Genomic DNA, 15,345 nt, shown 5'->3' with positions numbered 1-15,345 from the left:
AGGCAGCAGTTTGGCCTCTCCCTTCAGCAGCAGGTGCCAGGCTCAGTCCTGCCTTGCAGGTAGATTCTTTTCTCCAAGGCAGGTGGGGCTCTGTCAGCTCAAAGCCAAGGACTAGTTTCTTATCTCTGCAGAGGCTGATCCCCAGCCCAGGAAGGCCACCAGCTTTACACTGGTCCTGGGCTGGGGGATTCTGCACTGTAGCAGGACAGACGGACAGCCAGCCAGGGGCAATATGCTTTCCATGCAGTGCCCCCCAGAGATCCCAACTGCACTCCCACCACGAGAGAAACGGTTAGATAGTCCCTGATGAAGCAAAACCTGGAGGCCTTAAGCCACTGCAATGCTGGGACAGAGCCAGGAGATCCTGCTGCTGGGTTTCCTGTACGTGAACAACTCCTTCCCTTGGACAGCCCCCAGCTCCAGCCAGGCCCAGGCTCAGCCACAGCCGCACCGAGCTGCCAGCCCCACTCCCTCCCACAGCAGGCAGGAGCTGGGTGCTGCAATAGGACACCTGTCATTAGAGAAGAGCTGGATCCCTCTGCTGCTTCCCTGCTGAGCCCTGAGGCAAGCATCCTCCTGGCTCTGGTGGGCTGGGGCTGTGCTCTGCAGCCCCTTTCTGCAGCACATTCCTCCCTTCAGCTGTGACAGGCTCCCACTTGACTCCCAGCCATCGGCACTCCCACTCGCGCCAGGCAGAGCCTTCTGGCAGGTTCCCTCTCAGCAGAGGCCCTGCACACACTCTGCTGGCCCAACCCTCCGTGAAGGCTCCCAATAAAACCATCTCTGGAAGCTGCAGTTCCTGTTTCCATTAAGATTTCAAATGCACAGCTGCTGGGGGAAAGGGCAGGATGCCCAGAGCTCAGGCAGGACCCTCTGATCAGAGCTAACCCCTGCACAACTCAGGAAGCACCACTGGTGCAAATCAAGCCACTGCCATGGGCTGCCTGGGACCAGTGACTCAATTTCCACAGCCCTGTGTTAAGCTTCCTCCTTTTTTCCACCTATAGCAGATGCAGGAGCATACAGGAAACCCTCTTTTGTGGCAGCCTTTTCCTCTGCCCCTCTAACCTGGTCTAAAACTAACCAGGGCTTTTTTTTTTTTGCTGAAGCTGTCCCTGCTCTGGTCCTTACCATGTAGAGAAGACTGCTTCAGAGAGGTACCTGTCACTAGCACACTGCAGGGGATTCAGACAAGTCCTGGGAGCCTTTGATTAGCAGCAGCAGCACTCTGAAGGTGTCAAGATCTGTCTGTCAAGCAGAGAGCACAACTGCCTCAGCTTCTGTGAGCTGGAAATGACTCAATCTTTACAGAGGGTGGTGTTTAACCTGCAGTCAAAGTAAAAGCAAACTGAAAAGAAAGCCACCAGTGCCAAGGGTGAAAGGTACAGTAACATTTAATAGCATCTCTGAAGACAACACTGGTTATAAACTTGCTTTTTGGCAGGAAAACAAAATGCACTTGGTCCTGGTTGCAAAAATAAAACAAAACATAACCAAAAGCCAACTCAAAGAGGAGAGTTAAGACAGCCCAAGATCAGCTGCTCTGGAGCAGCCCTCAGCTGCTAACCCTCACCAGGGAGGCCCCAGCAACACACTCCCACTGCTCACAGCAGCCCAGTGGTCCCCCACTTCCAGGGCTTATTGATTTCCCCCTGGGTAGCCTGACAAGTGCCATTAGAATGCCACCAGCCTGAGCTCCCTAACCTGGGCCTCCTCCTGCAGGGGGTGGTCAGGCCCCAGCTCTGTGCAGTACTTTTGCATTAAATTAAAAACAAACAAACAAACAAAAAATCACCTTAGCTGCCATGATGGCTGCAGTTGAGATGAAAAGTCGGAAAACAAACAAACAAACAAAACCCAAGGAAATGAGGCAGCAGGATTTACAATTTTAACAGCAGCTGAGAGAAGTGGGAAGTAACTTGCAAGCCTAAGCCCTTCCCTCCCAAAGGGGAAGCTCTCCCTGCAGAGGAGAGGGCTGAGGGAGCTGCACTTCCCACAGCCCCAGAGGCTTTGCTGTTTACAGAGGCACTGGAAGCTGCAGAGGGAACCAGGCCCAGCTCTGTTCCCAGGGAGCATCAAGCTTGCTCTGGATCCCTCTGAGATGATCCCAGGGTTAGGCAGGAGGGAATTGGAGGCAGCTGCAAGGAGTAGTTTTGGTCATGGGTTTTTTCCCTGTGCTGGGATAGAGGTCATGGTGCCAGGACAGAGCTGACAACCTGGAAGTGAAGATGGTGGGAGATGAGGGTGCTCAGGAATGCAGGTAGAGTCCAGGAGAGGAGAGCAGCCAGGGGCTCAGGCCAGCTTCAGGAACTCCTGCAGGGTGTTTTGCTCCACAGCTTCCACAAAGAGCTCATAGTCCTGTGGGGAAAGCCACATGGCTGCTCACCAGGAAAGGGCTGGAGGCTCCCCCTCGCAGGCAGCACAGGGTCCCCAGGGGTGCAGCACAAACTGGGTCACAGCACAGGGGACAGGCATGCAGAAGACATCAGGGCAGGGTGGGGACATCCCCACGAAGCACAGCCCCCCAGAGACCCCCTGCATGGGTTCCACCTTTCACAAGCCACCATGCCCCAAACAGCCCTTCCCTTAACCCTGGCACTGCTTTGTACACCCCATGAGAAACCTTCTGGAAGGTGTCCTCACATCTTTCATAGCCAAAACAAGGGGACAGGGTCATAGCCCCCCTCCCACCCCCCCAGAGCACAAGCCTCACCCCACAGTAGTGGTCTCCATTGACGATCTGGGGTGGGATGGCTTTGGGGTTGCCTGCCTTGGCCCTCATCTCCTCCCGCAGAGCATTGTCCTGGGAGATGTCCACCAGCTCGTACTTGATGTTCTTCCCATCCAGGATCCTGGTGACTTCGCTCTGCTGGGACTTGATCTGGGAGCCCGGGTGGGAAAGGGCAGGTTATGGGGAGTGGGAGAGGAGCCCCGAGGCTGAGCATGCAGCCCAGGATGCCAGCCAGGCTCAGCACAGGACTCGTGGGCTGGCTTCCCCTTATGGGCCACCGGCCACAGCCCACCCGGCCACAGGGCTCAGTCCTGCGTGGGGAGTGGGATGGACACACAGCCAGCACGGCGAGGCGGACTCGGGGGATGAAGGGGACAGGACAGCGTGAGCAGGGCAGGGGGAAATCCACAGCTCCATAGGGGAAGAGATGCCCACCCCAGGTCACAGACCCCCCCCGGGGGCGCCCCGCCGCTGCCGCTCACCTCCCGGGAGCCGGTGACCGAGGTGCTGTAGACCTTGAGGGTGCTCATGCTGCGATCGCGGCCGCTCCCAGCGCTCAGCCCGGCGGAGGGAGGCTCGGAGGGAGGGACCGGGAAGGACCGGGCGGCGCCGCCACCGCCCTCCATGTGACTGCCGGGACCAATGGCGCCGCCGGGCTCGGGCATGCGGCGTCGGCGGCGCCGGGCACCGAGCGGCCTCCGCCCGCAGCGACCGTGGCCACCCCACGCACACTCCACACGGGACGGCTTGGCACGAGTGGAGCCAGAGCAGCTTTATTTGGGATTCGAAGCGCTCGGTACAAAGAAGCGGCTGAGACAAAGGCCGCTGCGAACACCCCGCGCCCAGCGCCACCGTGGACGCGCAGCACCTGGCGGGGAGCTGGGGGGCAAGGGGGGACCGCGGTCCTGCTCCCCCTGTAAAGGAAGGGCCAAGGTGTGCCGGGTGGGATCCCTATCTTAGCCAGATGGGTCCGGGTTGGCAGGAGGATGATGAGAGGACATTGCCCAAAGGTGGCCTGGGCAGCCCAGCCCTGCAGGAGGCTCTGCAGCTTAGCCGAGATGCTTTCAGCCAGGTTCTTCCAGCCAGCTCTGCAGGGGCAGAGGGCGAATGTGACCCTGCACAGCACCTGGCAGCTAGAGCCTGCACCCTAGGAAGACGGAGGGACAGGTGATAGTGCTGAACAGCACAGGAGTGCAGCTGTCACCCTGCTGCTCTCTGCACCCCGCATCAGGACACCGCTCCAAGAAACAGCCTTGGCCCACACTTAGCTCAGAACAAGGCAGCAGCAGCAGCCCAACAACAGAAACAACCAGAAATGGAACACCCCAAATGCAAAAAGCAGCTCTGGACAGCAAACCAACCACTTTGTTGCTACCATCACCAGCAGTGGCCAAAACACAGAGAACAGAACAGATTTGGTCTGAAATGAACCACAAAGCAACAACAAAAGCATTTCTCCCAAACCTGGGGTTGACAGCCCCAGGGTGAACCACAAGTAACCAAGCAGCAGAAGTTCCAGGAGTATTCCCTCACCACCACCACCACTCTAAATCTTGCTCTAAGCTGAAATAAGAGTTGCCTCTCAGCACCACAGCACTGTCACAAGCAAGGGCTCAACTCTGTGAAGCTGCCATGAAGGTCAAGGGAGGCTGTGACAAAGTGAACCACCTCCCATGCTGACTTTTATTTAGCAGCCCCCATTGCTTAGCAGAGGGGAAAGGCTACAACAAAGCCTCAGCCTTGCAGGAACCAGGAAGTGCTCCTGGATCCAGCTGTTACCAGAATGGATCTCTCCCATGGAGCAGAGGGACAAGCAGAGGCAGTCTCCCTGCTGGCCTGCAGCAGGGTCCCTGGGGGTGCAGAGGCTACAGGCAATTGAGGGCCCCCAGGATCATCTCTGATGGCTCTAAAGGTCACTACAAGGACCAGCAGCTCCTCACCCTGCCAGCAGATGCATTAGGCATGAGGCAGTGTGGGGACAGGAGGTTTCTCTAGCACATTAAGGCACTTCAGCATCAGTCCACTTCCTCTGCAGCCTGAATCATACCCACACTGAGTGCTGTTGAGGGGGATAAAAGGCTTAAGGCTTCTGGGGTTAGTGCCCAGGAGGAGAGTTTCCAAGAGGTTTCTTTTAGTGTTACTTTATTGCCCAACTCCTGTCAGTTACTGGAAGCCTCTGGTCAGGCTTACCTGAGGCAAGCAGGTCCTACTCCATCAACAAAAGCATCCAAGCCAGAACACTGCACACAGCATCTGCAGAGCCTGTAGCACCTTGCTGTAATTAGCAGCTGTGTAATTAGCAGACCTGCTCTCCTGTGGAGCCACAGGTATCCCCTGAACACTCTGATAATCCTCTGGTCTTACAAGTCACACAGGATCTGCACAGAGAGCTTATCAGAGAGGCCAGGGCATGTATTTCCTTTGAGTGATGATTTGAAACTGTCCCATTTGCATGTTCAGCATTTGACACGCCTGGAAGGCAGCTCAGAACTCCTGTCCCAGCATCAGAGACCACAGCAGCTCCAGCAAACACAGCATAAAGCACATTCCACAAGATCAAAGCTACTGCAAACCCTGACACCCAAGCCCTGAATGATTCCAGTCAGCAGCTAAACCCCTCTGGGAAGGCCCCCCCTGATTTCCCAGGGATTGGTTAAGTCACACATGGGATGGTAAAGTGCTGAATAGGTTTGGGGTTGTAGGAGCTCTACGCTCCCGAAGGTTTCAAATCTTCGTTTCCTGCCTTACTTTGGGCAGTGTTCTTTACTGGGTGATGCAGTTGTCTCCCATGTCCTGAGCATATCTGTCAGATATTGCAGTCCTCAAGTCCTCCACCTCTTTGTGAAGCTGTTTTACCTCCACCAGTTTCTTGGCAAGTCCATCAGGGCTCATCAAGTTGTCCTTCTCCTTGGTGGAACATGGCACAGCTGCGGAGCCAGAGAAGGGAATTAGCTCCAACCAGTCCTGACCCAGGATCCCACACAGACATTTGCAAACAAGCCAGAAAAACCAAACACACATTTGCAAAAGAGCTGCTGCTGCTGCTGCTTAACATTTAGCTCCTGCAGCATGCAGTGAGCTAGGGGTCAGGATTCCAGAAAGATGAGAACCTTCCATGCTGCATTATACAGGAGGAACCTAACTCTGCTGCAGCACAGGAGCAGGCTTTGCTCTGCAGTCACTTACAGCGAATTCCCAGGAGCAGAGAGAGGTTGGGATCCTTGCCCTGAGCCCTCTGAGTGACGATGCTGTAGACAGCCTGCAGGTCCTGCAGACAGCTGCCCAGCTCTGCCTGCAGCTCCTGGGCCAGGCTGGTTGTCTCGGCAGGCAGTGGCTGGCTGCTCAGCTCCACCTGCCGCAGGCGCTCCTGCAGGGTCAGGTTCTTCTCGATGAGGTCCTGGTTCTGCACTGAAAGCTGGACAAAGGGACACAGCAGCTCAGTGCTCACTCAGGGCACAACTAGGACACTTCAAGGAATCTGACAGTGGCAGCACTAAGGGCAAGAGGAGCTGCTTTGCATCAAACCCTCCAGGCTCTCCAGGGTTCAGCTCCCCCAGCTCAGACACTGCCCTGCCCCTGCTGAGCCATGATGCAACAAAATGAGTTTGCAGGAGGGCATGCAGCAGCCACTCACCCCAACAGTGGCCACCCCTTCCCTCAAGGGCTGCTGTGCTGCTGGCTCCTTAAGGCTTGAGAGCAGAGCTCAGGCCTGCCCTTCAGCCAGGGCTGGAGTCTGGACTCCTGCTCACCACCCTGCTGCTCCCAGCTGGCAAATTCAGCATCCTCCATCCCAGCCTACAGCCCCAGCTGAAGTTCCCTGAAACTGCCTTTCTCCTCCTGCTTTTAAGCAGGGAAGAGCTCCTTCCAGAGCACTGACAAGGCAAGGAAGCAGGAGGGGTTGTGCTGCTGGCCCTGCTAAAAGGCAATCCATTGTCCATTCAGCTGCTGCACTCAGGCACTCTGCACTCCTGCTCTGACCTCTTTCACTGCACTCTGGAGCTGCTGCAGTGCATTTGCTCTTCTCATCGCCTCCTCTTTCAGAGCTTGGCTTGTCCCCTCCTCCTGGGCCACCTGTTCTTCCAGGTTCTGGAACAGACCATGGAAAAGTAGTAAGTCTAACTCCCTTCACAGCAGACTCTCAGCTCTAGGGCTCTCTGCAGTCACTTCTCACCTTTATTTGCAAGGACAACTGCTCCATTTTCTTCTGTTTTTTGTCCACAATCTGGAATCAAAAACAGAGGCATCAGAACTGGTCACAGACTCAGTAACACCACCAAGATTTCTTCTTCAGCAGGACAGCATCCCCTCTCCTCCCTCACTCCTGCCCCCTCTGCTTTAATCCCTGACTCTTGTTAGTAGTGGACTTCAGTTCCCTGATGAAAGGCACCCAATGAAAGGCACCACTCCAAGTATCAGCTAAACAAAGACTGGAGAAGTTGCATTCTTGTGGTTTTCCTCTCCCCTCTTCTGCATTCTGCAACTTCTCTGCAGTGTCACTCTAGGAGCAGATGGTTATCACACCATCAACAGCTTTGAAAACCTCACTTTGGAATTCCAGGAACTGCTGTGTCACTGCAGTGGGGACTGCCTGTGACAGCCAAAGTCCCTGATTTCATCTTAGTGCCTGGTGTGACTCAATGGCAGGCACAATGTGGTTCCCAGCTGGGACAGGCTGTTACCTTCCTGAGGCAGTCACATTCTTTCTTCAGAGACTCATTTTCTATTTTCTGTCTCTCCCCATCCTGGGCAGGGGGTCCTCTCTCTGCGTTCTTTACACACTGCTGCACCTTGTCCTGCAAGCTGAAATTAGCACAACACCATGGGGAAAAAAGGCTTTGTTTAAGGGGTTCCCCTCACTAAACAACACAAAGAGGCAAATGATTGTCCTGTCAGCTGTCAGCGCTGCCCTGTTTGCATCCCAGCTTGCAAACTGCCAGGGCTGGGACTGAAGTGGAGTCTCTTGCTCTGGGCACAGCCTTGATATTGGCCATGATTCCTGTCCAGAGGCAATGCCTGCAGGTTATGTAGGTCCAATTTGCAAGGAGTTATGGTTGAGAGCAATAACTTGGGGACACAAACTCAGATGACAAACAGGGGCCCCTTTTCTTTCAGCCATCTGCTTCTGCTCCCACCCTCCACTGCTGGCAGGAAGACTCTGACTACGAAATGCACAGTGAGCTGGTGGTGACAGAAGGGAGAGAGGCTGTGCTGAACCAGCACTGCTCTGCTGTGGTCCCTTTGGTGCTAAGGCGGAGCTCACTGCAGGCCTGCTGAGCATTACCTGCGCACTGTGGAGAGCAGCTCCAACTCCTTCTGCTTTTGGTTTTCCAGCTGCATCTCCTGCTCCCTGAAAGCAGCTCTGACCTCTCCAAGCTCTGTTTCCAGTGCCAGTACTGTTTCCTGCATAGCAGCACTCTTCACTTCAGATTCCTTCAGCTGTAAAAAAGACCATCACAAGGCTCTAGAGACCTCCCAGCAGCAGGGTTTCACCACACACCCTCCACATTTCAGCCACATTTGCAATGACCTTTTTTTTTTTTTTTTAAACCACCCATGTGGCAATTCTCAGCTGTAGCTCAGAACATTCCTCCTCTAAAGGCCAGAGCACAGCTACAGCTGTAGAAAAGTCACCTGAGCAAGTATGTGAAGAGCAATCAACACAACTCAGAGGAGGTTTTACCTTCTGACTCTGTTTCTTGTGGTCCTCCAGAGTTGGTAAGTCAGCCAGGTACCGTTCCAGGGTCTCGATTCTCTGCTGCCTCTCCTTGTTTTGTTCAGATTCCTTCTGACATTTCTTTTTGAGATTATTAATGTGTTTGTCTCTTCCCTTTACCTGTGGGGACAGTTGGATGCAGGTTTAGTTGATAGAATTCCTTGCCCATTCTTCAGCCCTATCTAAGGCCACACATTCACGTTCCAGCTGCAGGAGGAAGGGCTTTTGATTGGCAACCAGAGAATACCACAAGGAGATCAGAAAAATATTACTGCAGGAAACCTTCACCTAAGCACTACATTGACTTTTAGCTGCTCCAATCAAAGCCCTCTACAGCAATGGGCCCTTACCCTTTCTTCCTGTTTCTTTAGCTCCTCTGCATGTTTCTGCATCGCTTCCTTCAGGGACTCTCGGATCAGCTTTGCATCCACCTCTGCAGCAGCCAATTTTCTCTCCAGTTCAATCTTTTCCTTACTGAGGGATTCAGTCTTCTCTGTGAACTGTGCTCGAAGAAAAGCATTCTCCCGCTGCAGCTCCTGCCACAGGGACAACCAGGGAGCTCTGTTAGCTGCAGAGCAGCTGCACAGCCTCACAGCTGGGATCTCAGCCCTCCTAATTCCCAAACAACCACCAACAAAGGCCACAGAGCTGTTGGAGAGAGTCCAGGAGGCCACAAAGATGAGCCAAGGGCTGGAGCACCTCTGCTATGAGGCCAGGCTGAGGTTGCTGGGGGTGTTCAGCCTGGAGAAAACTCTGGGGGGAACCTTAGAATTGCCTTCCAATAGCTGAAGAGATCCCACAGGAAGGCTGCAGAGGGACTTTCATGAGGGTGTCTAGAGACAGGACAAGGGGGAATGGTTTGAAGCTGAGGGAGAGCAGGGTTGGACTGGAGCTGGGGGAGAAGCTCTTCAGTAGGAGGGTGGTGAGACTCTGGAATAGGCTGCCCAGGGAAGCTGTGTTCAAGGCCAGGCTGGATGAGGCCCTGAGCAGCTGAGTCTGCTGCAGCCAGTTACCTGCATTCTCAACATATAGACATCTCCATAGGATGCTGTGCAGCCAAACAGGGCACTGTGAACCTGCAGCTCACTTTCCCGGACCTTCTGCTCCAGCTGGGATATGTGCTGCCTTTGTCTGGAAAGCAACAGGTGAGGCACTGCTCAAGCACACAGCAGAGAGCAACACAAGCACTGCCACAACTCCAGTGCTCCATACACTGCCAGGCATCCTTCCTCCTGTCCAACCTTAACCTCCCCTGGTGCAACTCGAGGCCATTTCCTCTTGTCCTGTCACTTATTCCTTGGGAAATGAGCCAACTCCCACCTCACTGCAACCTCCTTCCAGGAAGCTGTGGAGAGCAAGAAGATCTCCTCCCCTCAAGCTCTCACCTGTCAATAAGAAGCTCTTTCTCCTTGAGCAGGTTTTCATTGGAGTTCAGGATGTTGATCCACTGGGCTGGATCAGGTGCAGGCAGTGAGGAAGAACACATGGAGGGATGGTGGCAGGCACCTCCATTTTGCAACTGAAAGAGGAGACAAAACCAGGAGGGAGAAGTTTGTGCTCCTCAGAGGTAATTGCATCATCACCAGAGCTATTTTGCACACTGTGTGCTCATCTGCATGCCAGGACAGAGCTATTTCAGTCCCTGTTGATGTCCAAGAACAAGTAGCTTTGCCCAAGCACAACTGGAGATTAAGAAACAATTTTAGCTCACTGTGCTGGAAACAGCTTGTGTCTGTCAGAGTGCAGCTGGTGGCAGGTGAGCCACAAACTGCTTCCAGCTAATAACTTGCAGCTATTTGATGCTTCTCTCCAGATCAAGTTTTTTTTCCCTCTCTCTAGATACAGAATAGAACTACTCCAGAAACTCTGAAGGATTTCTTGGCATGCTTTTCTTTGCAGTTTCTAAGGGCTGGGATGTTTCACCTCTTGGCCTGAGCTGCTGTGCAGTGCCTTAAGACAGTGCAGAGCTGCTGGGACAGGAGAGCAGGGACACCACCCAGTGCTGAGAGCACTGCTGCAAGACAGGGAGCAGCAGGAGGCACTTCCCCTCTTGCTTCATCAACCCGAGACAATGACTCACACCTCAAGAGACCAGGAAAGGTTTCAACCTCTCACATCCACTCAAGCAGCTCCCTACCTGCATCTGCTCCACCTGCAGCCTGACTTTCTCCAGCTGCTGTTTCCAAGAGCTCAGCTCGCAGCCCCTCTCGTGTGGATGCAGCGCGCAGCCCTCCTGCCCCCAGCCCCGAGAGCTTGGGCTCACAGGTCTGGGGAAGAAATTGTTGGCCTGGAGTCCTGTTGGCATCAGCCTGCTGCCACTTGGCCACGCACCCTCCTGGGGCTGGCAGGCTCCGTTAGCTGCTTGTTTACCCTCTGGCAGCACCTTGTAATGGTCCTTCCCTGCCTCTGCTGCCCCAGAGCCTGCAGTGAAGCTCTGGAGCCTGTGGAGAGGATCAGTGCACAAAGTGTCCCGAAACAGAGACTGGTTAAGGGTGCACTCAACAGCAGGGGTGTCAAACTTCCAAGTGTCTTCTGTTCTCATGTGATCAGGTACAGGATGCCAGCCTTGCCCCAGACCATTCTCTCCTGTAGTCCTGTAGGGATGTAACAGATCCCTGAGGGGTAGCTGAGAAGGCTTCCCAGCATGGAACTCTCCGTTTCTCATGAGCCCTGCGTGTTCAGAAGCAGATCCTGGCATAGCAGGGTTTGAAGGACCCTGGGAACAGTTCTGGTCTCCTGCAGGACACAGCTTGGAGGGTGAGGCACCCAATGTAGAAGGCATAACATGGGCTGTTGGGATGGTCACCTGGGTTTTGATGGGCTGGAATGAGGAACCATTAGTGGAACTGCAGAAGTCTAGGGAGAGAAGAAGAGTGGTGCTGTAAATCACAACCCTGGCAACAGTCAGACAAGAGCAGCCAAAAATAATATTGAACCCCAAACCCTTCCCCCCTGAATATGAACTAAACACAGCAGCAGCCACAAGACTGAGGCAAACCTGTGCCCCCCTCACCTCAAGCTGCAGCAGCCTGCTGACATTTTCCTACCCCTGCAAACCACAGGGAGAGTCCAAGTTTAGCTCAGCACAGGTCTGTCAGCTTTTAAGGTTATACCAGAGGAACTTCAAAACATTGAGGTTATCTTTTTACAGGTTTAGAAATCAAGTGGAATGGAATAAAAAGGCTGAAACTTACTCAGCTGAACACTGAGACCTTGATTCTGTCCTGCCCCGTCCCACAGCTCAGCACCTCTGAACTGTGACCAAAGCTAACTGGAGCCTTCTCTAAGTCCATGATGAGCTTCAGACATAGTTGACCACCAGACCACCAAGCAGATGACCTTCCAGCTCCTCCAGGACACTGCAGCAAAAGAGCTTTTTCCAGAGGCTCTTGCCCTTATTGCCACAGGAGACAGAGGGGGGCAGGGGCAGTGTGAGCACCAAACCTGGCTACGTGGGAACCCAGAGCTATTCTTAGCCAGGCTCAGGTTTCAATGCAGCAACAGCAAGAGCTGAGAAAGGCAACCAGCAAAGTGCCTGTGCCCACTCCTTGTCTCCATACATTGTGCATCACAGCAATTCCAGGGCTCCCCCTGGTACCCCACTTTGTTTTCTTCATGGCCTTGGCCAAAGGCCCATCCCCACCTGGTGTTCCCTCAATCCAGCATCAGCACTCTCAGAATTTCCACCTGGCTGTCACCTCAAAGCGTTTCAAGTTTTTATTCCTTGTATCAGTCTAAATCTACACCAAAAGAGATTCTGCAAAGACCATCATCAAACTGCAGAAAACTACCACAACAAAAGCACAAAACTCCCTCCTCAAAAACAAGGAGGGGAGGAGGAAAACCTGAGGGCATTACTTGCCTGTGCCCTGGAGCTGCAGAGAACACTGCTACCCAGCAGTGGCAAGCACGTTCCCCTTGGCAGGCAGAAGGGACAGTACCATTTCCTTTGACAGCCACTGAATTTAACCCCCAGTGTCACCACCAGGAGCTCCGGTTCTGACCAGCAGCCCACGTGCAGATGCTGCAATCCCTTCCTTGAACGTGCTCAGGGCTGTGACAACATTTCTGACTCAAGCACTGACCTGAAAGCTGGTGGGCTTCTGCCAGCTGGCCCTGCTGCAACTCAGCCTCAGCAATTACCAACAAGGCTACAACAGCAGCTGAAGATCAGCCAGCCTGTGCCCAGGTGGCCAAGGAGACCACCAGCATCCTGGCTTGGATCAGCAATGGTGTGGCCAGCAGGAGCAGGGCAGGGACTGTCCCCCTGGACTCAGCACTGTGAGGCCACACCTCAAATCCTGGGCTCAGCTGTGGGCCCCTCATAACAAGGAAGACCTTGAGGTGCTGGAGCAGGTCCAGAGAAGGACAGTGAAGCTGGTGAAGGGTCTGGAGCACAGGGCTGGTGAGGAGCAAGGGGAGGGTCAGTCTCTTTCCCAGGTAACAAGGGATAGGCCAAGAAGAAACAGCCTCAAATTGTACCGGAGCGGGGTTAGGTTGGATACTGGAAGGCATTTCCTCACTGGAAGGGTTCTCAAGCACTGGAACAGACCTCCCATGGAGGTGGCTGAATCCCCATCTCTGGAGGTTTTTAAAAGAGGCAGAGATGTGGTGCTCAGGGCCATGGTTTAGCCCCAGACTTGGTAGAGTCAGGGAATGGTTGGACTCCATGACCTTGAAGGTATTTTCCAACCAAAACAATTCTATGAAGATCACAAACATTCAGAAGGGCCTTTCCCAAAGGGCCATTCTTAGCTCCCCTGTGCCACTGGATGTTTTTATTATCCTGAGGGAACACTGAAACCTCAGTCAGAGCCCTGGAGCAAGCTGCCCAGAAGGGTTATTGAGACTCCTTCTCTAGAGAGATTCCAACCCCCCCTGGCCATTGTGATCCTGGGCAAGCTGCTGTGGGTGTCCTGCTGGAGCAAGGGGGTTGGATTTGGATGATCTCCAGAATTCCTTCCTACCCCCACCAGCTGGGGTTCTCTAACATGCTTACTACAGGTAGAAGATAACCAAAGTAGCTTAGTTCCTTCATCATTTGTTTAGACTTCAGGCAGCACATCTCTGCACTGAGGTGCTGGCCCTGAGAGCCTCCAAACATCTCCACAGACTCAGCTCTCCCTGAGCTTTACACTCTGGGGCTCAGTAACCTCAGGCTAGCCAATGCCTGTGAGTCTGAGAGAACCTAAAGCCTTTGGCTGCCACTGCTCTCATGCTGACCATCACCTTCTGTGCTGTTTGAGCAGGAGGTCCCAATGCCCCCATCCCTGCTGCCAGCCACACTCGACGAGCGACTGACACGGCTCTGGAACTTGGCAGACAGCATGGGGGTCTTCCAGTCAGCCTCCAAGAAATTACTCCTCTGGCTGGTGCTGGGATCTGGAGAGAAAAAGCCAGGGATGTATGTGTGTCAGACAACAGAACGAAAAGCCTTTTAACACACCTAATTAAACCAGATCTAATGATCCAGGCTACCAAACCCCAAAGTGATCCTTGCTTGACTCCCTGCACTGCTGCTGAAGGAATCTTTTGCAAAAGGCAAGGGCAGCAAGCACAGGAGACTGAACAAAAAATGTGGGAGTCAGAATGCAAAAGCAGGAAGTGATACTCCCATTGATAAGCTCAGAGAGATGACTCCCACTTGATGCTCTGCTACTCAGATTTAAAAGAACAGCAGCAAAAGTAGTTAAAGATCCATTTTTGCATTAACTGCTAAGAACTCTTCCAGGTTTGTCAGTTAGCACTCCAAAGAGGTTTGTTGGCAAATGGTTCTCTGCCTTTGCACAGCCCTGCTGCTGTTTTCTTTTGGAGGAATAAGATATTGGGGTTTTAATTGAAAGCTTTTGCCAAAGAGCTCTTCTCAGGGCCATGTGTCTCCTTAGAGAGACTGAAACAGGATCTGACAGCAGGAGGGCTTTGAAGAAGGGACTCTCCTTACCTGATGGACTGTCCTGCTGGAGCCTCAGGTCTGGATGTTTCTCAAGAGCAGCCATTTTAGCTTCCCACTGAGCTACAGGGCAACCAATTAAAAGAATCACATTTTAAAGCAGCATAAACCAAACCCTGTTGCCACTACCAAGTAAAGGGTGCACACACAGCAGCTGCTCCCTCAGAGCAACACAGTGCTTCACGGTTAATCCGCAGCTCCTCTCAAATCATAGAATCATTGAATTTTCAGGGGTGGAAAGGACCTCAAGGACCATCCAGTTACAACCCCCCCACCATGGGCAGGGACACCTCCCACTACATCAGGTTGTGAAGAATCTCTCCCAACAGCACACAGGTAATGTTTAAAACCCTTTTTTTTCCTGCAGTTGCTGTAGGTTTCCTTCATGCCTGAGGAACGAGGAGGGGAGCTCCTGCTTGCAGCACTCCCCCCAGGTATGCAGCACTTCAGCAGAGCCACGGCAGTTATTTATAGTGCTTCCATCACCATGGCATCCACACGCCGCCCCTAGAGGCTAAAAAATGCCTTTTAAAAGCCCATTCCTGCCCTCTGCAGAGGTCACCGAGCAACAACAGGCAACAACGCAGTCAGTCAGAAGTCAGCCTTGCTGCTCCATAAACGGCAAACGTTATCTATCCACAGCTTTGCTTTCATTTATCTACTTCCCCAAGTACTTCAGGCAGCGAATTTCCTGCCTCTCTGATAATGGGAGTACAACTTACAGCTCTCAGACTTCCCTAGGGCAGTTCGAGGCTTTGCTACACTAAATCCTCGATTGCCAGCTCCTACAGATTTTTGCTTAACTGATTCATAGAGCTCACAGCAACCATTAATTCTTAGAAAACCACACAGATACAGACTGCACAACACAGGATAGGCACTGGGAATACAACAGTGTAATGAACCACAGGAAGCATTTGAAATAAAACACTGGTAGCTAAATGGAGTGCT

General features: G+C 53.3%; 2 protein-coding genes across 2 annotated transcripts; both read right to left on the bottom strand.

Moving 5' to 3' along the window:
• Positions 1-1,393: 1,393 nt before the first annotated feature.
• SH3BGRL3 (SH3 domain binding glutamate rich protein like 3) lies at positions 1,394-3,285 on the bottom strand. The gene is made up of 3 exons (XM_054395173.1): positions 3,214-3,285; positions 2,714-2,881; positions 1,394-2,358 (listed from the first exon to the last, which is right to left on the bottom strand). Exons 1-3 carry the CDS (start codon positions 3,259-3,261, stop codon positions 2,293-2,295), a joined length of 282 nt encoding a protein of 93 aa, XP_054251148.1. The 5' UTR covers positions 3,262-3,285; the 3' UTR covers positions 1,394-2,292.
• Positions 3,286-5,494: 2,209 nt separating this feature from the next.
• CEP85 (centrosomal protein 85) lies at positions 5,495-14,440 on the bottom strand. The gene is made up of 13 exons (XM_054395161.1): positions 14,386-14,440; positions 13,674-13,826; positions 10,582-11,300; positions 9,830-9,963; positions 9,458-9,575; positions 8,795-8,980; positions 8,412-8,564; positions 8,013-8,167; positions 7,411-7,531; positions 6,903-6,953; positions 6,710-6,817; positions 5,918-6,146; positions 5,495-5,658 (listed from the first exon to the last, which is right to left on the bottom strand). The coding sequence occupies exons 1-13, from the start codon at positions 14,438-14,440 to the stop codon at positions 5,495-5,497; spliced, it is 2,346 nt and encodes a 781-aa protein (XP_054251136.1).
• Between the last annotated feature and the right edge of the window lie 905 nt (positions 14,441-15,345).

Source organism: Indicator indicator, chromosome 33 (assembly GCF_027791375.1).
Source record: "Indicator indicator isolate 239-I01 chromosome 33, UM_Iind_1.1, whole genome shotgun sequence".
Taxonomy (NCBI): domain Eukaryota; kingdom Metazoa; phylum Chordata; class Aves; order Piciformes; family Indicatoridae; genus Indicator; species Indicator indicator.
This window is presented reverse-complemented; position numbering and strand designations above follow the sequence as displayed.